This window comes from Lactuca serriola, chromosome 8 (assembly GCF_051521515.1).
Source record: "Lactuca serriola cultivar US96UC23 chromosome 8, Lser_US96UC23_V15, whole genome shotgun sequence".
Classification (NCBI taxonomy): Eukaryota; Viridiplantae; Streptophyta; class Magnoliopsida; order Asterales; family Asteraceae; genus Lactuca; species Lactuca serriola.
This window is the reverse complement of record NC_136415.1, coordinates 116,175,700-116,197,286: the sequence shown is the minus strand read 5'-3', so window position 1 is coordinate 116,197,286 and position 21,587 is coordinate 116,175,700. Positions and strand designations below refer to the sequence as shown.

At 31.9% G+C, this 21,587-nt stretch overlaps 2 protein-coding genes across 2 annotated transcripts; both read left to right on the top strand.

The window, feature by feature from the left end:
• Positions 1-494: 494 nt before the first annotated feature.
• On the top strand, positions 495-3,563 carry LOC145069332 (Iron-sulfur cluster biosynthesis family protein). The gene is made up of 4 exons (XM_079016265.1): positions 495-853; positions 2,753-2,877; positions 2,961-3,069; positions 3,230-3,563. The coding sequence occupies exons 1-4, from the start codon at positions 677-679 to the stop codon at positions 3,290-3,292; spliced, it is 474 nt and encodes a 157-aa protein (XP_078872391.1). The 5' UTR covers positions 495-676; the 3' UTR covers positions 3,293-3,563.
• Positions 3,564-5,108: 1,545 nt separating this feature from the next.
• LOC145070041 (protein CIA1-like) lies at positions 5,109-7,323 on the top strand. Its single transcript, XM_079016959.1, has 9 exons — positions 5,109-5,515; positions 5,607-5,753; positions 5,858-6,076; positions 6,150-6,214; positions 6,293-6,358; positions 6,444-6,515; positions 6,588-6,720; positions 6,795-6,878; positions 6,996-7,323. Exons 1-9 carry the CDS (start codon positions 5,315-5,317, stop codon positions 7,062-7,064), a joined length of 1,056 nt encoding a protein of 351 aa, XP_078873085.1. The 5' UTR covers positions 5,109-5,314; the 3' UTR covers positions 7,065-7,323.
• Positions 7,324-21,587: the final 14,264 nt, after the last annotated feature.

Sequence of the window (21,587 nt, the reverse complement as noted above, 5' to 3'; positions counted from 1 at the left end):
TCGTTTAAGTAAACAAGTTATCATGACATACCACAAAAATTAAATATATAAGTTTATGACAAACTTTTTTAATCCGTTTAGTGTCTGAGCATCATACCACACGATACATTTACAATGTCTAAAACTTAAACCTAAATCCGCTAACTCAGAAAAACATTCACAAAATAAACGAATTTAAGTAAAAAAATTTCAACATGTTTAAGTAAACCAATTCACACGAAATTATATATGTAATGTTATAGTCAAACTTTTTCAACTTGATTATTATTTTAACCCAAACTTGACACGAAATAGAACTCTTTCAAATCATTCTAATTTTATTTTTGTTTGTTTAAGTAAGAGATTTCAACTTACAATTCTTTTTAATTTTATTTTGTGTCCTTTTCTCTTAACTTCAAAAACACGCTTAAAGTATATTAACGTGGATCATGAGCTCGTGGCCTCAACGCGATCGTGTCTAACAAGAGGCACGCAGCCTTTCAATACAAACGACCGATTTTCTAAAGAAGCATTTCTTCGAACAACTGCGGGGCGAGAAAACAAAATCGAACATCACCAGCTTTATCGAGTCCCTATCGTTCCGGTCAAATTCAAGCGATTTGCGCTTAAATCTTCTTCAATTCGCAAAGCCCTCTGATGTTTCTCTGAACGTAATTTAAGGAGAAATAATCCAATTATGCAGTCGTCGAGGTCGTTGATTCAGCGGGTGGCACCAATTTTCGCAGCTCGAATTCGACATAACTCGAGACTTCTTAGCTCGACGTCGTCATCAGTTCTCGCTAAAGAGCCTCAATCGTCTTCTCCATCTCCTACCGTACAAGATTCGGTTTACTTGTCTGATAATTGCGTCCGGGTACTTTCTTTATCCTCTTTGTTTGTGTATATTGATCTGTAGAAACTTTACATATCAACGATTTATTCATGCTATTAATTTTTCTGAAACACGGTAGTGATTGTCTAAAATATTGAAAAATTCTCTAATCGAGATGCAACCCAATTAGAACGCAGAAAATTTATTTGCTTCGTCGGATGACCAGGAAATCGGATATAACCTAGTAAGGAACTATCTTGTTTGGATAAGTAGTTTTTGTGAGGTCGATTTTGTTATCTGCTTGCTGGTGGGAATCCCAAATTTAAAGTTCAAGTTTCATTTTTTAAAGTAGAAAAATTGTTATTGTTGTCAAATTGAAAGTGGTAATCTAGTTTTCATCCACAACCTAAAAAATTCGTATTGATTTTGAAGATGAGAGAGGAAGACTATCTTCTCAATCCAAGTAGAGTCCATAGCAATGCTTAAAACGTGACATGTTTTAGCTTTTTAGGCTATCATGTATATACTATAAATCCTATCTGGAATGACACCATGTTCATGTGGTTGTACATATATAAGCATGTGCTTGTTGTTTAGAAACCTCATGGGCTCAATTGCTTGAAGCTGCTACATAATGCCCACATTAAGCATGTTTTTATCCCATGCCTTTGGACAGAGTTTACTTTGTAAGTTCATCTTTAAGAGTGTTTAAAGGGTATTGTAACCTATCTCTGCCAACAACATCTCAATATACTATGAGTAGTTAGAACTCGAGTATGGAGGTGGATATAGATATCTAGGACCACAAAAGGGTGGATAGGACTCGAAATGAGGATATATATGGGAAAATGATAAGGTGTAGTGATGATGAAAATGGAGGTATGGTGGTTGAAATGGTTTGGCAATCTCCTCCTATAAAAGGGACAACTTTGACTTTTGTAGAAAGTCAAGGCATGTTCTTCATGTTTAACACGTTAACTATATGTAGGTGTAATAGGTTTAGGAACTTTGATAGCGTATGAATTATATCATTTGATCTTGAAGCAGAATCCGAAAAGGAAAGCAAAACATGATTTTGTGTAAAACATACAATTTTGAGATTAAAGCAAAATCAAAGCATGAAAGCTGATACATATGCTAATTTAAGGTATATGGAAGTGTTTTAATCAGCCAAACAACCTTTCATATTTGTTTGTATAAGTTTTTACAAAATCTTTTTCTTTGGTTTTTTTTGGGAATTTTATGCATAAACTTACTAACCATGTTTATAAAACACGTGTAGAGGTTTTGTTCAAAAAAAATACATGAAATTGTAAGAAGTAGGTGCATGACGTTCAATCTAAGTTTGAAAATGAGGTTTCTGTGCAAATCTTATAAACTATGAAAGATAACGGAATTTGGAAGCAAGTTTCTGTAAGTAATAAACATGTAATCAGGGTTGGACCTCAAAAATGAGTGAATCTGCAAAGTCTGATCGTTTGACAGAAAATTGACAAAAATTCAACAATAAGCTAAATGGTGGAGTTTGCAAATACTTAAAAGTTTTGAAATTGGAAACTTGTATCACGTTTATGGAAACATTATGGATTTGTTAAAGTGATTAGAAATTAAAAATAAGGAAGGAATCCAGTGTTGGGACAAAATAAGAATTCTACATTCAGTTTGAATTTGGAAACTGAAATTTTTATGCCTAGTTTGAGTTTTGAGTGAAAAGGGATGTATGAATGTTGTAAACATGTTTCAGATGATGTCATAAACATGTTTTAAGAGTTTAATTGCAAAGGAAGGTGGAAATTAAAAAGTTGTGTATTTGATAGAAGGTTTATGAAATAAGATTTAAGGTAAACTTTCATATTAGAAGATTGTGGTCTTGTATAAAAAAAAATAGATGTCATAAAGTTTGATTGGGGAGTCCATTTGATGTTGTTTTAAACCATGCAGAGGATGAAAGAGTTGCAGGCTGATGAAGCTAAGGAGAAACTGCTTCGATTAAGCATAGAAGCAGGTGGTTGTTCTGGTTTTCAATACAACTTTGCTCTTGAAGAGAAACCCAACAATGATGACAGGTTTGCTAAAATAATCATGATTTATTATGTAAAGTTATGTATGTTGACTAGAGTCTTCTAAGTATTAGTTTGAATTTTTATAGGATATTTGAGAGGGATGGTGTTAAATTGGTGGTTGACACAATATCATTAGGGTTTGTAAAAGGTGCAACTGTTGATTATGTTGAAGAGCTCATCCGTGCTGGATTTCAGGTAGCTTCATTTCTTTATCATATCATCATCCTACTTTCATTTCTTCCAATTACAACATTGTACATTTTTTTTAAAAAAAAATCCACAAATTAGATTAGTAATCTGCTAAAAAATGACATTAGGATTTGTAAGAAGCTTCGTTTCTAATTTTCATGTGCAGGTAGCTGAAAATCCAAGTGCTGTTGGTGGTTGTAGCTGTAAAAGTTCATTCATGGTAAAATAGTTTATGGGGAACAAAATGACCTATCCAAATTTACTTCTCTTCTGTCTGTATACATACAGATTCATTCAACACAGACACCACAACACAACCAATAGGACTTACTTATTGGTCACACTTTTGATGCAATACTGTTTATGGAATACTATTATTTGTAAGCTCGTTCTGTTTACACTTTTTAGCAGCGCCTTAGTGTTTAACACTTGCATTCTTTGTATGTCCAAATTTCAATATGGGGAACATGAATAAATTGCTTCTTTTCTAGTATCACACATATATGATCTCTATGTTTTTCTAATCAATATGGCACTTGACAAAATCTGTAAATTTCTAGATTTTTGTAAGTTGGCGGCGGCTATTAGATCTCAAACAAATATTGATTTGAAAACGTATAGGATGAGGGCTTTAAGCCCGCACGCTTTAATCAATACTTTTGTGAAAACTGACTATGTTAGAGAGAGAGATAGAGAGAGAGAGAGTATGTCCTAAAAACATAAATAATAATATACTTTATGTTTTTGTCACACACAGGACAAAGTCACACAGACGAGTCACTTGCATACACACAACCACAAACACATGCGTGGTTATAGCGAATCTAAATTAGAATATGTAAAAATACAGTTGTAAAGAAAGATGTAAAAGAAGTTGAAATTTTATTTATCAAAATAAACTAAGTTTAAAAAAAAACACAAAAAAATAAAAGAAAAAATTTTATAAAGAAAATTTAGACCAAGTTTGAGAAAAAAATAAATAAATAATGGCAAAAAATAAAAATTTTGAAAGTTGGTCGTGGCTTTCATGGACTCATGGGTCCGATTTTGATTTGGATAAAATCGAATTGTCAATTTCATCTATTTGGCTCTAATATTTAGATTTTTTGATTTATTTTCAATAAAATAGAATTATTATTTGGATTTTAGATTGATTTTTATTTATAAAATAATAACTGAATAGTTCAAAAAACTTGAATAACCATTGTTTATTGGCATTTTTTATTTCTATTTTTATTCTATATCTTGAATAATTTATTAATTTACTAATTTATTTTTTAAATAGATTAGAAAGTCAAACCCAATAAAAATTATAATATGTATTTCTTCTTGAAAGTTTTAACTATAAGATATTAAATTATAAAAATAGATTTCTTAGCGGTTGTTTACAAATTTTAACTTACAAATAAATATTTTTGTTTTTGTTTATTGTATACAATTAGCTAATATTTAAATTATATATTTTTTAAAATGAGGCTTTTTTGAAAATTGAATTGTAAATGTTGTACCATCGAATAGTAATTCGGTTGATTCAGATATGATTTTGAATTTAGTCTAGAATATTTAATTCTACTTTTTAAAAATCAAAATCAATTCGGATTCATTTAATCGGATCGAACAGATCTATTCAAAAAACACTTCTAGGTAGAAGTACCAAAATTGTTATGCAACTTCAAAATAAAGAATAATTTGCAATAGATTTTTTTTAAGAACAAAGTCCGTAAAATTAACTATATATTTATGGACATTTTTTTTTTTTGTGAAATATATCTGATAGCAAACATTCTGCATATAAGATGGTTATGATAGCAAATTTGTTTTACTAAATGATGGAAAGTGCTGAATAAATTTCTACAATTATTTTTTGTTAAAGTTATGTTTTACAAAACTAATTATATAACAATTAAAAAGTTTTCAAAAACTATTTAAAATAACTTTAAAATTATTTTAGATTTTTTTTTTAAAAAAAAAAGGTCTATTACCTAATAGGGCCTAAAACTAACTCGTGATTCCAAATTGTCACGAGAATTGCTTATTTTGAGTCAAACTACTTTTTGATTTTCTTCGGGAAAGATACGCTTAAAACTGTGTGCCGATTTGGAATATCGGAAAAGACACGAAGCCGCCACACGCTCCCTGTCAAGACTCGAGAGTTCCGGTGTTCACCAAAACCACCGGCCAACGCTCTGCGGATCTCACCTTCAACTTCATTCGTCAACCGCCGAACACCGGTTTCGACTCTACTTCTGCCATGACTTTACTCGAAGAAGAGAGCTTAAAACTTACCGAAGTTCAAAGGCTTGAAGGTCATACTGATAGGGTATGGGGTCTAGCTTGGAATCCGGCTACGGGAGCCGACGGTGTACCTGCTGTCCTCGCTTCTTGTAGCGGGGATAAGACTATTCGAATCTGGCAACAACGGAGCCCTTCCTCTACTTCCTTTGATTGCAAGGTTTGATTGAAAATTTTCAAATTTGTACAAAATTAGGGCTTCAACTTAAGATACAGAAATGTTCAATGGGTGATGTTTGAATTTTGTTTAGGCAGTATTAGAAGACACGCATAGTCGAACAGTTAGATCATGTGCTTGGTCGCCATCTGGTAAACAATTAGCAACTGCAAGTTTTGATGCCACTACCGCTATTTGGGAACAGAATGGAAGTGACTTTGAATGTGTATCCACTTTAGAGGTACTACTCAGTACTCACCTCATCATTCTGATGCTGTTCATAATCTGTTTATGTTACTTATCTACCAAATGTTTATCTTATATATGAGAATGAGTATCGTATAGGGGCATGAAAATGAAGTGAAAAGTGTGTCATGGAATGCATCTGGTTCTCTTCTAGCAACTTGTAGTCGAGACAAATGTGTTTGGATTTGGGAAGTTTTACCAGGAAATGAATATGACTGTGTCTCTGTTCTTCAAGGACATACACAAGATGTTAAAATGGTTCAGTGGCATCCAACTGTTGATGTTTTATTCTCTTGTAGCTACGATAACACCATTAAGGTAACATTATTTAATTCCATACAAATAATTCAAAACAAATTCACATGATATTCTATTATTTTGTTGTTTTCAGGTTTGGGCAGATGATGGTGATAGTGATGATTGGCATTGTGTGCAGACTTTAGGCGAATCAAACAGGTAGGTAACACTCTTCTCTTTCTGTTAACATTTTGATGAATGCTTGAATTTAATGAATTAGTTACAAATGATTTTCAGTGGACACTCATCTACAGTATGGGCGTTATCTTTTAATAGCACTGGAGATAAAATGGTTACATGCAGGTATAGTAAATTAGTAATACTAGTATTTAATTGCTAATATAACTATTTAAAATAACTTAAAAAATAATTTTGGTGAAATTTTCAGTGATGATCTGACCATTAAGGTGTGGGATGTGGATATTATAAGTTTGCAATCTGGTGATGGCAATGCATCTTGGTAAGAATAATTTTTTTAAATGATTTCCTGTTATGTATTTTGTTAAATAAATAAATAAAAAGTATTTGACAGGAGACATGTTTGCACGATGTCTGGTTATCATGATCGGACAATTTTCTCTGTCCATTGGTCAAAGGAAGGGATAATAGCTACTGGAGCTGCTGATGACGCCATACGCTTATTTGCACAGTCTCAAGATCATTCGGTAGGTTACCTGTGTTACTGTGTACTGTATACTGTGTACTGGTTACATAACGGGATTGATTTTTGGTTGTTAAGGTGGATGGAGCTTTGTATAAGTTGCTTCTCAAGAAGGAAAAGGCTCATGATATGGACATAAATTCCGTGCAATGGAGCTCTACTGTAAGTCAAGAAATAGCAACCTACTTTTGTTTTTTGTTTTTTGTTTTTTTAATTATATTTATAGCAACATACTTTCATTTCTTTGTATTACATTAATAGTTTTATTGTATTTTGCAGGGGGATAGGCTTCTTGCTTCAGCAAGTGATGATGGGACTATTAAGATCTGGAAGTTGGAATCGTTTTGACTTTTGAACACTGTAACATTCTTGTCAAGGAAACTATTTTTCTTAAATTACATATTTGCCCAACACTCTTTTCAGCAACTAGACTCCTTAAAATTTCATCTTTAGTGTCTTGATTAACCTCATAACCAGATTTTGTCGGTATTTTTGGTATATGCCAATAAACAGATATATTTTTCGAACCTGAAAAACCAGATTTGAATTTGTTGATTACATGATCTAAGAACTGAATATCTTGAATCTGAGTTTTACATTTTGAGAATTTGTGTAAAGCTTCTTATATTTTATTAGTAATTTTAATGTAATTCTTGGGTGTTGTCATCTTTTCTTGGCTTTGGAGTAGATTAGAATATTTTCTATTTAAGTAAATAGGTTTCAAAACTTTGTTCAAACATAACATTACAACCTAATTAACATCGTTAAGATTATTAAATCACAAATCTAAAACTTCCAACTTCTAATTTTCATGTTTGATTTTCAAATCTTCAAAATTGTGTTTAGGAGTTGCTTTCATTAAATTAATTGCAAATCTAAGTCATTACTGTAATTCAACTTAATCAAGATCTTTAAATCAATAATTAACTAATTAAATGAATATTCGATCATTTTATATTTCAAAAATCCACTTCAAACTTGATAAATATTCATTTACCTCGACTGAAGAAACTAACATTTGAATTTAACATATTCTAATATAATTATAATTAACGATTTTGAGCTCGACCAATAACATAAATTGTTTCATCTAATGGATTAAATCAAACTTACACCAAATCTTGGGTTAGAAACTCCATTGAAACCTCATAAACTCAAATTCAAATGAGTGTTCATCTGTAGATTAGTAATAGAATCATCGAATTATATCTATTCTAAATACCAAAGTCGGTGGCCACTTTGCTTTTACCCCATTCTACTTTTCCATTCTACTTTTGACTATTTTAACTCTTCAATCATTTTTAATTTTTGGCAATTTAGGTCCCCCTAGAAGGTTTCGTTTCTTTTTACTACTTTCAACTTTTCTTATTTTTCATTTTCACTCTTTAATCATTTTTAGCTTTTGGTAATTTAAATCCTCCTACTAAGTTTCTATTGCTATTATCCTCGTACTTTAGTAAATAACATTTTCAACCCTTCACCTTTTAAAATATCATATTCACCCCTTTATTTGAACTTTAGAAAATGTCAATTTCATCATTTTTATTTTCTAAACTTTTGTTTTATCCTCATAATATGTATAATCTGATTTTCCTATAGTTATCACCCCTTTGATTTTTCTAACCTTTCATATGTGTCGGTATAAATTAGAGGTGGTCAATGTTTCGGCATAAATTGTTTCGGCGTAAATTTAGAATTTTAGTTCGTTTATTTAAAAAAAAATTAATGTATCTGTTAGGATATAAATTCGAGTTCGTCTATATTTAAATGTATTTTTTTTTTTATTTCCATGCTTATTTTTATACGTGTAAGCCAGATCACATATGATATGTTTTTAATTATTTGAACTTCCATTCGTTAACTTAAAAAATATTATTTACTTATATATGTCATATATAATACGGTTTTATTCTCTTTGTTTGACATGGTTTTGGCCTCATACTATTATGGTTTGTCGGATCAAGTCTTTTTAAATTCATGTTCCACATGTAGTAACTTATTTTCCACTACTTCTTAAATACATTACTGCCGCCACAACGTGCAATGTGTAAAATCATAATTCTATACTAATCTTCAATCTAAAATTCATATTTAAGAAGATACCCTAAATCTTTAATTTAAATGACATTTACTACCTCATAAGTTTTTTTTAGGTGTTAGAACTCCAATAGAACTTCATTACTCTTCTCAAACTTGAATTCTCTCATCAAAATCGATTTACCTCTGTTATCCATGGTAAAAAGGTCCCAAATGAGGTAAAAAAAATTAAGGTTAAGGTTTAAATATGTAAAACCTTCACCAATTGGCAACTTTAGTCCCTCAACTTTTATTTTTTTACTTTGCTCCAAAATTGCACCCAATTAACATTTCTAACTTAGCAACCCTCGAAGTGTCTCATATAACTGTCATCAACTATCTCATTAACATTATCTATTCAATGCGATTAGAGATATAAATATATCTGACTTTATGCTAAACCCGTCTTGATAGCTACCAAACGAACCAAATCAAAAGATCTGTTAACAAATTTATAACATAATCTTACCAATAAGATGTTATACATTGTTAGGATGAACTCATTTTGTTTATTTGTAAAAATATATATCAAGTCACTCAGGATGGAGATTTGAAGATTGTATACTCACTAGATGAAGATGGTGAGTATACTTGCAACTAATAAGTTTTGAAATTAAGGATAATTGACAACTCACAAAATTAACTATCGATAACTGTAACTTTTCCTAGAAGTGTATATCAAAATTCAAAAGGTAATTTGAAACAACTTTTCATCAAGCATTGATGCAACTCAAATATTTTTTGAAAACAACCAAAATTTTAAAATTAGTAGTCATTTAAATTAACGTAAAATACTGAAATTGTCATTGTTTAGTTAAAATTGCATATTCAGTCCCTAACTTTTTTTTTTGGCACTCGCACTGTCTTAGTGTTTTGTTTTGATTTTCATCATTGTCAGATTAAAAAAAAAACTACATTGCTTTTAAATATCTTTTTTAATTTACTTTAGATTTATTTATTATTAACTTATCATAAAACTGTTTAATTATATATATGATCCCACCACCGGTTACAAGCCATCGACCACCACCACCACCACCATCTTTGCCATCGACCACAACCACCTCCGTCAGCGACCACCACCATTTCCATCGAACATCACTACCAAAAACCATTACACCAATAAAAACTATTATGCTCAAAACCTGCTAGAAAACCAATGTATTGTCAAATATGTCGTATAAATGTATTGATGCTCAAGCCTGATTCAACGTGCAATTTACTTGAAATCTAATTTCATCGAGAGAGAAATAGTTAGAGATTTCAAAAGAGTTGAATATCAATTGGGGCAAATTCATGGATGAAACCAAAAGAATAGAATTTATATCGGGAAAAATTCATGGTTGCAATAGAGGCGGGGCAAATTCATGAATATCAATTTTTTCTTCTTCCCTCCCCCTCCCAATCCATTTCTTCCCTTTCCTTTCCTTTCTCCTTTAATTAAAAACAAAATAAAATCTTTCTCCCTCTCAGTCATCTCCTTTCCTCTCCAAAGTAAGAACTCATTTTGTCTAAACGAATGAAAGATTTTTTATTTGATGGATAATTGCAATTATATTGACTAAGGGGCTAGAATCATATTTTTTATATTTAAAAGTTAATAAATGTAATAAATAAAATTTGAAAACGTTAAATTGTTGTCATCTTGTTTTCCTTTTTATTTATTATTAAAATAATACTTATTACAATAAAAACCAAAATTTTAAGATGTTACAAAACTTCTTTGATATTTGTTTCTCTCAAGAACAAATATCATTCAAGAGTCAAGACTTCAAGTAATTCTGTAATTGAATGATAATATTTTCGATTTTCGACCAGTATCCAAAAGGCAAGCCTCAAAATCCGTTTGACTCCCAAACCAATTATACATGGCCAAGTGCCCAACATAAATTGTTAATTAAATATTAATTAACAACTATTCTCTATCCTTAGAGTTGATCTTCCTTCTTGAATCAGAGCTTCCCTGGCTGACATAACGCTATTCTTCTCTAGAGACGAATCGAACACTGTGCAATCTATCCATTTCTTCAGCAGATCCTCTTGCCCCCATATGTCCGGTATCCACACCCGACCCGACATCTCGACCCGATGTCTCTTTAGTCTTTCTCTTCCACTCTCCTCCTCCACCACCATTGACGCTTCTGGTTGTTGTTGTTGTTGTGGTGGTGGTGGTGGCGTGGTACTTCTCTCCGCCTTGTGATTACCTTCTTCTTCGGCCGCCAACAAAGACGTTTTTGTGATCACTTTATGGTTGTCATCGCAAGCTCCTTCAAGATTCTTGATGAACTCTTCATGGGTTCTCTTGAGATCTTGAGAAGATGTTGATGATACACTAGGGTTACGGTTACGGCGAATGAGGTGGTGGTGGTTGTGGGTGGTCTCAAGATTAGGTTGTTTGTGGGCATCCATTGAAACGATGAAATCTTGAAGATCTTTTCGGTTTCAATGACTTATCATGAACAAAATGCAGAAGAATATGTGCTTGTTTTTCCAAGAAATACTACTCTTAATTGGTGATGCATTCGTTGTCTTGGAGAAGACCATAAAGATTTATGTGGGAATAGAAGAATCCTTTTGGAGTGGGGTAAGGTGTGTGTTGATGCACGTCGATATTAATGCGTGTGAGTTTGTGGTTTCTGATAAGTTTACGTGTCTTTTCTTTACCATTGGAAATTTGGAACCCCTTGGTGTATCCTTGGTGTATGGTATTAAACAAGTTGCGAACTATGGGTAATAACCAGTGGTTTGCATTCACAGCAGGTAGTCTTGTATAACGTGCCAAATTAATAAAAATAAACAAAGCTTATAGTATAAAATGAGCGTAATTAAGTTGCTTATAATAAATAAAGATGTTCTTATATATCTTTAGACGGTAGATAATTGTCTTACGTTGTATGTATGATGTTAGAACTTTGATATTTCAGCTGTCTTACTTGTCCTTAAATCTCTATATATATTAAAAGAGAAACTTGATTACATCATCTTCAAAACTCAGATAGTTTTCCACCCTTAGATCAATTTGATGATGTCATCAATGTTAATAGGATTTTTTTAAATCCTTTCAAATGTTGATTAAGGAAATAATTATTTTTTTTGGATTCCGACATTTATGATTAAAATGTTTATTAAGGAAATAATATCTTTAAATCATTTAAAATCGTTGACCCTTATAATGTTCAAAACCATCATTTAATCAAATCTCATTAAATAAGCATCTAATTCATCTATTTTTGACAATTATTTGAATTTAATATAAAATCACACCTCCTATTTTCTAATTATTTATTGAAAATCGTTAATCAGCTCTTATTCCTTATTATTTATTGAGAATTAAGAACATTTATTTGTTTCTTGTCATTCGATTTGCAATAGAATTATGGCATAAACTGATTATGATGGAGTATATCGATCTATTAGGAAACAGTATAGGGACATTTTCGTTAATTTTTATACAATAACACACATTAATCCTTTGTTTTAGGTCATTTTTGCTGACTGATTTGGTTAGTTTCAGATTCCTTTGTGAAAATTTGATAATTTTCTTGGCTTTTGGTGCAAGTGTATGGTTTATAGTTTTTTTTTTCATTTTTTTTATTTATAGCAAAGTACTATGCTATTTGTGTATACGTCTTTATAAAAACAAAAAGTTTTATTTTTTGGTTTGTGCGAGATTCGATCTTCAAGGAATTATTTTTGTTAATCTGAAATAGCAAAAGGTTTTAATCTAAAATTATAAAAATATGATTAGAGACATTTTTAGCTATTTGGCTATTCAATCAAGGCCCAGATGTCAGGTTTGCAACCTGTGAAATTTTTGCATTTTATTCGAAGCTTATGGTTAGTTTGGTTCTCATGATATAAGTAATGCATATTTATACATAACATTATGCTTTGAATGTAAAAATAATAATAGAAAAAAACTTTTATTTAAATAAAAATGTGGGTTTTAAACAAAAAATATATATTTATATGGTTTAAAATGTAATAAAAATATATTTATATGATTTCAAATGGAAAATGGTCAACATTGAATAAAATTGGATAAAATGATGTTCGATTTAGAACAAAAATGCAGAGTGTCAAAACTGGAAAAAAAACATTTAGTGTCAAAATTTCAAAAAAAAAACAATAAATTAGTGTCTTTTGTGGGAAGTAACTTCAATTTTGACATGTCATGTCAACTTGTCACGTTATCATGTCACGTTAGCAGCCAATCGGGTTGAACGGTCAAGTGGTCAGAATTATAAAAAAAATTGAAAAACGCAGTGTCAAATTTGAGATAAAAATAAACATAGTGTCAAATTAGAATTTTGGTGTAAACTTAGTTATTACAATTAGTTATAACTAAATATGAAATTACGTTTAATCTATTGGTTATTTTAAAATTTTATTACCATTTAGAAAAACGAATTTTTAAATGATATAACTTTTATTTTATCGATATTATTTAATTATAATTTGAAAGATATGTTAAGATTCTATATCTAAATATGGTATGATATCATTTTTTTATTTTAATGAAAATATTATAAAATCTTTATTAATTTTGGTATGATGTTGAATATTTTTGGTATAATTTTTTTAGATGTATATTAAATTTTAATTTTAATTAATTTTAACAACATCGAAGTTAATTATCTTTGGATTTGATACTAATTACGAAAATATCATTTTTATATATTAGAGATGATTATGATTTTTTTAAATATTATGTTATAAGAATCGGATTAATTTTGATATGATTTTAAAATATTTTGATATGATCTTATTATACTTTTAGGTTGATTTAATAGTAAATAATATATAATCTATTTATGCATCCTTTGAAATTAAGTATAGAAACAATTTTGTTGACATCTATAATATACGGGTAATAATTTCCAAAATTGTCTTTAAACTTCTGTTGTATATATTGTATATGACTTCCTTAACGATTACTGTTATTCACTGTGAACATCAAAGCTCTCAAATATCGGAATCAAGATACCGAGAAATACACAAGGTTAGTGATTTTATTCTTTTTGTGTATACAATATCAATTTTTTTACTTGACACACATTGAAAGACAGCTATTACATGATGTTTTGCTTACTAATTGTCAGTTCGACTTATCAAATCACTTCAATTTATCAAATCAATAATGGATTACACTTCAAGCAATAAAAGTAATGATGCACAAGATCACTCATCCATCATATGTGGTTTACATCTTATTGTCTAAAGGAAATACGATTAAGTATGTTGTTCCGGCACATCGTTTCTCAAGAAGTATTTTCATTTCAATTAGATTTTGAGATAATGACTGTGCCAAGTAGAAATATATTTTAATCTTCAACTCATGTTTTATTTTGTTTAATGATATTAATTTTTTTAGGTTACTTTATCATTTTTTTATTGTGTCGACTTTTTATAACTTTATATGATTTTTTTTATACGTTCTTCCGCGTTTAACGCGGGTTATAATCTAGTATTATTAAAAGAGAACTTTTAATTCTAAATTGAAGAAAATCAGGGACATTGATTGCATTTCAATCTTATATTTTCTACCATTGGATTATTTGCTAACATCATCTTTGTCAACCCTTTTATTTTTGTCCACAAATTTTATAAAACATATATTACGTTTTAAATTAGAAAGTCTATTAATGAAAATTAACTCTCACCAAAAATAAAATGAATTAAATTAGGAATTCTATTAATGACAATTAAATCTCACGAAAAATAAAATGAATTAAATTAGGAATTTTATTAATAACAATTAAATCTCACCAAAAATAAAATGAAAAATGTCTCGCCCCATCCCTTATTACCAATACCCCTACCATCTCTCTCTTTTTTCTTTACATAATTTATCTAACCTAAGTTTTGTAGTGGGAAAGAAAATGGGGAAAGAAGAAATAAAATATATGTGAGCTTCGATCTGTGTAGACCAGTCTTGTGTTCGATCATCACGAAAGAAGGAGGAATGATATGGAGATAAATTTCTTTGGATTCTACTTTAATTTGATTGTAGTTTAGATCGATTTTGGTACGTTTTAGATTATGTTTCTTTTATTTTGTTTCAACAATGAAGTTCCAATCTATAAAACCTTTCGATTTAAGTTTAAATGCATAATGGTTACATTTTTTGAATCTACTTCGATTTTTGTTCTTATGATCGGTATTATTGATTTTGATTTTTTAAGTTATAGGTATCTGGAGAGCAAAAGGATGGACACAGCAACACCGCTACCTCTCATGCATTGTTTCGATTTTGAAGATATGTGCACTAGGTAGTGAATTTGTATATGTCAATTTTCTTTTTTATTTTTACATTTTTGTATATGCATTTAGTCACTAGTGAGTGATCCACATATTATACAACTCAACAAAACCCAGTGGTGATATGTGTTTTGATTTATTGTAAAAAAACATATTTTAAAGATACAAATTGGGCTCTCATAAATAAGTTATTCACATATACTTTTTTAATATTATAATAAAACATCTTTTAGACTCAATAGCAAAGAAAAAGACAAAGTTTTAGTATACCATGTAAATAGATTACATCGGTAAATCTTATTGGAAAATGTTTGGGATTGATTAATTTTGGTTAATTAGCAGGATTTTTTTGGTTAACTTTCATTGTGTGGGCAAGCCGAGAAGCATAGTAAAAACCTTTCACAACCTTATTCTTTCGTTTAACTGGTTTGAATCTTCTTATTGAGTTTACTTTCTCAAGGATAAATGGGTACTCCATACACTCTTGAAAATAGGGTTGGGAACATTGTGAGTATCAAGGTTTTCTCAGTATAAGAGAAGATATTAGTATAAAAGTTGCAATATAAATCATTTTTAATTACATAATAATAACTAAACAAATATATATGTGAAGGATTATCTTTATAATTTAAATTGCAATATATAACATAAAAGTCGTACAAAATTTTCATTATGTTCCATTCCATGCCTCACAAACATGTTTCTTGAATGGAATTACTTATTCTATTATCTTGCTTTTATGATTACATATCCATTCCATTTCTTTGTTGTTCCATTCTTTGCAGCCTCACATATCTCAAAAAAGTAATTCAGAAATCCATCATACAATATAAAATGTTTTATAAACTCCTATAAGGGAAGAAGAAAGATAAGACTAAATGGGTGTATGTAACACCCCGTTTATAAAATAAATAAATAAATGTATAGAAGCCCTAAAAAGAATAATATTTGAGCGAGGCGTTAGTTTCGAGGAGTTAAAAGTCATAATTATAGAAGTCAGGGTGCGTTTGGTAATTTATGGACTTAAATTGAAGATATTTGAAGGCTTAAGGGGTTGATTGCAATTTAGGGACCTGATATGAAAGGAATTTATGGGATCAGGGTTTAAAAGGTAAATTGTAGCCTCATATTGATAAGAAATCGGGAAGGAGGGACCAGAAGTGTATATTGTGCATAATTTTGAAAGAGACACGGGATATATACCCGTATCCCTTCCCCCCACATTGCATCTTCAACCCTAAACGATGGAAGCGGCCGCCAACCTTATCTCTCCACTCCTCCAGCCGCAATCATCCCGTTTTCCCCTCTTGCTTTCCGATCAGATAGAGTTCCGTCGACCGCCGGTTGCTGCCTCACCATCGAGATGGCGTCACAACCTTGTTGCCAGTGAATACGGGAGTAAAGGCCGACGTCGGGGCCGTTGCGCATCTGCCTTCTCCGGTAATGGTGAACCTTTTTCCCCTCTCTCATTCTTCTGCCATTTTCCTCATGTGCGTCGCCATCTCTGCCCGATGGCTATCGCATTCCGATGATACCTATTCCGGGTCGTCGCAAACCACCATATGAGTGGCTGTCGTGTGTGTGTTCCAACCATAGGATGGCAGTGATGCGTGTGTTTCTGTTTTTCAGCCAAGAATGTGATGTTTGTGCGTATTCCGTCATCACCATGGGAGTGTGTGGGTGAAAGGGTGGCTGGAAATGCTTGAAGACCACCATGGCAGCCAACCATGGTGGCTGTCGCCAGGAGCTGCTGCCAAACTTCACCAAGAGAGGGAGGTGCTCCTGCTCCGAGCAAGACTTATGTATGGGTGTGTTTTCTGTGGTAGTGTGTGTTGTGTGCGCCTTGCTTAGTTGGAATCCTTGGGAAAAGCAGCCGCCACCACGAGCCACCGCCGGCCACCAGGGTGTGGTTGTGTGTGTGTTAGTTAGCGTGTTAGTGTGTGTGTGGTTATGTTTTGATCAAACATTGTAATTGTAATTAATTTGATTAATAATAAAAATAGTAGTAACCACCACCGTAAGGTGGTGGCCGTCGCCTCGAACCGCCATTGACCACCACTACCCGAGGTGGTAGTGGGTGGTGCCCCGCTAGCAAACCCTAATGGGCTTAGAGATTGGTTTTGGGCCTTTTGGGCCATGTTTGGGTGGAGAACCCTAATTGTGAGTTTTGGGCCTTAGACTAATTGGGCCACTTGTGGGCCATTGGGATTTGATTGTGAATTAAGCCCAAATTATTCCATGCCATTTATCTAGTAGATTAAAGGACTTAATGGATTAAGTCCTTAATGGGCTAATTAAGAGAATACTAATATTTGAGAGATTATCAGCACGCACACGAAAATTATTTAATAAGTGAATATTAAATAATAACCTTTGGCAGACATTAATCTAAGCAATAAAGGACTTAATGGATTAAGTCCTTAATAGATTAAGTCCCTGGTATGTTAAGTCCTTAGTGGGTTAAGTAAGAAACACTTAACCCTAGTTATCATTTGATGTGAAACCCTAATTTCACTTGGGCTTTGTGTTGGGGCCATCCGAGAATAATCAAATGGACTAGAGTAATTAGTTGGGCTTTAAGGTAAGGCCCAAATGAAGGATTGGACCCAATTTGGAAAATTGGGCCATAGATGGGGCCTAGATGGTTGTATGATATTGGGCCCTAAAATGATACATGTTGGACTGGACTGATCAATTGGGCCTTAAGGGAAGTCCATGTAGAGGTTTGGGCCCAATTTGGAAAATTGGGCCATATGTTGGGCTTTGATCCCTAGTTGACTTTGGGCCTATGGATTGGGCCTTGGGCTTGGGTAAGCCAAGCTAGGGGTAATGTAGTAATTATCCAAAGCATGTATTCTTTTTATTTAGTTATGTGTTAGAACCCAATTATTAATTGGGTGTTATTTGGTGTTGACAGTTCGGGAATCTGTCAACCAGCAGCTGGGGTGGAGTCTGCGGGACTTCAGCAGTGTGGGATTGTGTCTACGGGACTTCAGCAGTGTGAGGTGAGTTTCCTTCCAGTAGGAACGGGTCTAAGGCCACAATGTCGGCCCGTTCAGTTAGCCGTAGTTTTTGGACTTCGGTCCAATGCAGTAGTTAGTATGTTTGACGCCTCCGTGGCTCAGACATGATTTATGTGTTTATGCTAATTGATATGTTATGCTATGTTGTGTTCAGTCAGTCAGCTTCGGACTTCGGTCCGATGTAGGGGACAAGGTCCCAGTCAGTCAGCTTCGGACTTCGGTCCGATGTAGGGGACAAGGTCCCAGTCAGTCAGCTTCGGACTTCGGTTCGATGGAGGGGGCAAGACCCCAGTTAGCCCGGACTTCGGTCCGATGCAGTGGGCAGGGCCCAGTATGTGCTTTATATGTTATTGCTTGGTATGTGGTAGTTTGGGGGAGCTCACTAAGCTTCGTGCTTACAGTTTCAGTTTTGGTTTCAGGTACTCAGTTTTTAAAAGAGGAGCTCGGGAAGATTGTAGTGCACACACCATTTGTTCAGCCTGGGATGTTTATACTCTGATATATTTGACAATTGTTAAGATATTTTGAGATACATTCTTTATGATTCTTATATGACGATTGATGAACATGGTTTTATTACTATTTTAAAACGAAATTTTCAGACTGTATTTTTGGGATGTTACAGTGTATGGTGTTAATCTAATTATGATGTTCTTTCGTCTCTATTTGCATGTTTCTAGCTTGTTTGTAGTATGTCTATAAAAGATTATTGTTATATTTGAAAGTTCATTTTACCCTTTTTCATCTTTTTCTATGTATATTTTAATCTTTCAGGTTTTTTAGAGTATTTGAGAGATCGTTTCTGCTTGGGAGTGAGGTGAAGTCAAGGGCCCTAAAACCGGAGGGTAGTTGTATTTAGAGCCACTTAAATATTGAAGATTTTTGTTGGCATTAATTTCAATAATCATACGTACTGTAGAAGATATATCATAAGTATAGTTTAATTTTTATAACGTTTTTTGTATTTTTATTTAATGTTGTACATGTGATGTCTACAAGGTGTTGGTATTTTTTTGCTGGCAAGTTATTACGCTATCTAACACCCCAATAATCTATAATATTTATATAAGATGGTGACAATTATTATTTTTTATTGCAGCTTCTATTCATATTGATTATCTAATGTGGTCTAAGTTCTGGAATGTTGCCACTAAGAGAATTCCACATTGTAGGGCGTTGGAATTCATTACAAAATAAGCATGATTTATATGCCTTATTGGGTATTGATAAAAATGTTTAATTCTTGTTCATGTAGATCGATAAGTATTTTATAATATGCTCTTTTAACTTTATATTATGACATTTTCTAGAAAAAAATTGATTTTAGTATTGAACTTTGAAAAAAAATTCATATATAGCATCGTATTCTTAAAAAATAATTTTTTTGGATTATTTTTAGTTGATATGGAAGGTTACATTTTTTTATATTGAAGACCATTTAAAGGATTTTTTTTTTTGGAAAAAAAACTATTCATTAATAGCATTAAACTTTGCAAAAAAATTCATTAATAGCATCGTGGTTTCAAAAAAGGATTGTTTTCATGTTCTTTTTGGCTAATCTAGAAAAGTTTTATTTTTATGAATATTAGAGCTCATTAATAGGATTTTTTTTTGAAAATATTTTGTTAATGGAAAGTACATTTTCATTTTCTTTTATGTAAAAAAACATTTCAAATATGGACCATTTATGTACTTTTGTTCACAAGTGAACTATTTATGAAATATATAAATTTAAATGTTAATTAGTAGGTCATTAATATGACAATTTTCTAGGAAAAATTTGTTTTTAGTATTAAATTTTGCAAAAAAAAAGTTCATTAACGACATTGTACTTTAAAAAAATATTATTTTGGATTATTTTTAGATGATATTGAAACATTTCATGTTTTCCTACATTGAAGCTCATTTGTAGGACAGTGTTCTGGAAGAGAATTTCATCAATAGCGTTGAACTTTGCAAAAAAAATCATTAATAGCATCGTACATTTAAAAATATCTTTTCTTGGAATTCTTTAACTGTAGGTAAATTCCTTGAATGTCTACCTTGATGAACATATGTGGAGAAATCTTTTTGGAAAATGATAAAATCCTGATATGATAACCGAAAAAGAAAAAGAAAAACCAAGTTTTGACTAGCCCAATTTATTCAAAATCTTTATTCATTTTAGTAGCTTACACACCATTTAGATGCTCTCAAAATAGCATATGAAATAACTTATGTAATGATGTTACAATGTTATTTGACATGTTTTGTACTTTCTAATGATCATTACCAGGAAACCTTTGAAGGATTTTTTTTACCAAAAATAATGTGATCAATATACAAAACAATGTTACATATTCAGAACCTAATGTTCTTAATTTACTATAATAAGCTCTTCTTGTAATAGTTGATTGGCCCTACCCAACTATCCCATGCAAGGTAATGGATTTATGTTGTTCTAAATGTGTTAAAATGCTTCACTTAGGTGTTACTGTTGGATTAGTGTCTAAGTCCATAACTATTTTGGTATGTACTTGACCCGATGGTGCATGGTCCTTTTGGGTTGCCTTCACCAAAGCAACTTGATAGGATGAATTATGAAGAGAAAGGATTAAATATGATTTATTAATATATTATGGGAATAATATATTAAAGGAGAAATCATATTGTTTAATTAATATTAGTCAAGAATTAATAAGAATTAAGTTTGTGACTAAAAGAGATTAATTAAACTTAAGGGACTGGAATTGTAATTATAAGATAATTGCAATTGGGCTATGGATTGCCTTATATTATAAGGTTGGACGAATTCTATGGGGAAACTCATTAGAAATCGTCCAAGGCCTTTAAGGAAAGGAGTCCATGGGTTGCTTAGGGCTTAAGTATCCAAATTAGGGTTTCCTTGTTAGATAACCCTAATAGCCTCACTATATATAGAGCCCTTATGCCCTAAAAACGTGAATAAGCTTCTTTCTAGGGTTTCCACACGTTTTTGAGAGCCTCCTTCTCTTCTCTTCTTCATCCTCTTGCTCTTGGTGTTTGTGAACCATTAGAGGAGTGACATTTGTGACTCTAAGCTTTCTAAAGTCATTACAAGGAGGATTTGAGATTGTTATTGCTACATAACAATCAAGGTATGATCTAAACCCTAATTATATGTTATATTGATTATCATATGCTAGATCTAGGGTTTATAGTCTTGGATAAATCGCATGTACAATAGAGAAACCTAGATCCAAGCATTAGAGTTTGTATGAGCACATAGGATGTTCTTATGGCTAAAACCCATCAGTGGTATCAGAGCCTTGATTGGTTTCTATTGTATTGATGCATTGTATGTTTGTTCAAGTTGAAAAAATTCGATTTTTGTGGAACTGCCTGATGGACTCGGCGAGTCCCATTGTGGACTCGGCGAGTAGGCCCCTACTCGGCGAGTCCATATGGGTACTCGGCGAGTTCGAGCGTCAGAAAGAGGGGATTTCGGGATTTCTTGCTGTTTTTCTCTTGGATACTTGCCTTATCTGTTTTA

Excerpts from the sequence above, each read along its gene's own strand:
- LOC145069332 (XM_079016265.1), top strand. The coding sequence starts at position 677 with ATGCAGTCGTCGAGGTCGTTGATTCAGCGGGTGGCACCAATTTTCGCA. Across the intron at positions 2,878-2,960 it reads AAACCCAACAATGATGACAG|GATATTTGAGAGGGATGGTG; the intron begins GTTTGCTAAAAT and ends GAATTTTTATAG. Across the intron at positions 3,070-3,229 it reads TCATCCGTGCTGGATTTCAG|GTAGCTGAAAATCCAAGTGC; the intron begins GTAGCTTCATTT and ends TTTCATGTGCAG.
- LOC145070041 (XM_079016959.1), top strand. The coding sequence starts at position 5,315 with ATGACTTTACTCGAAGAAGAGAGCTTAAAACTTACCGAAGTTCAAAGG. Across the intron at positions 5,516-5,606 it reads CTACTTCCTTTGATTGCAAG|GCAGTATTAGAAGACACGCA; the intron begins GTTTGATTGAAA and ends AATTTTGTTTAG. Across the intron at positions 6,215-6,292 it reads ACTTTAGGCGAATCAAACAG|TGGACACTCATCTACAGTAT; the intron begins GTAGGTAACACT and ends AATGATTTTCAG.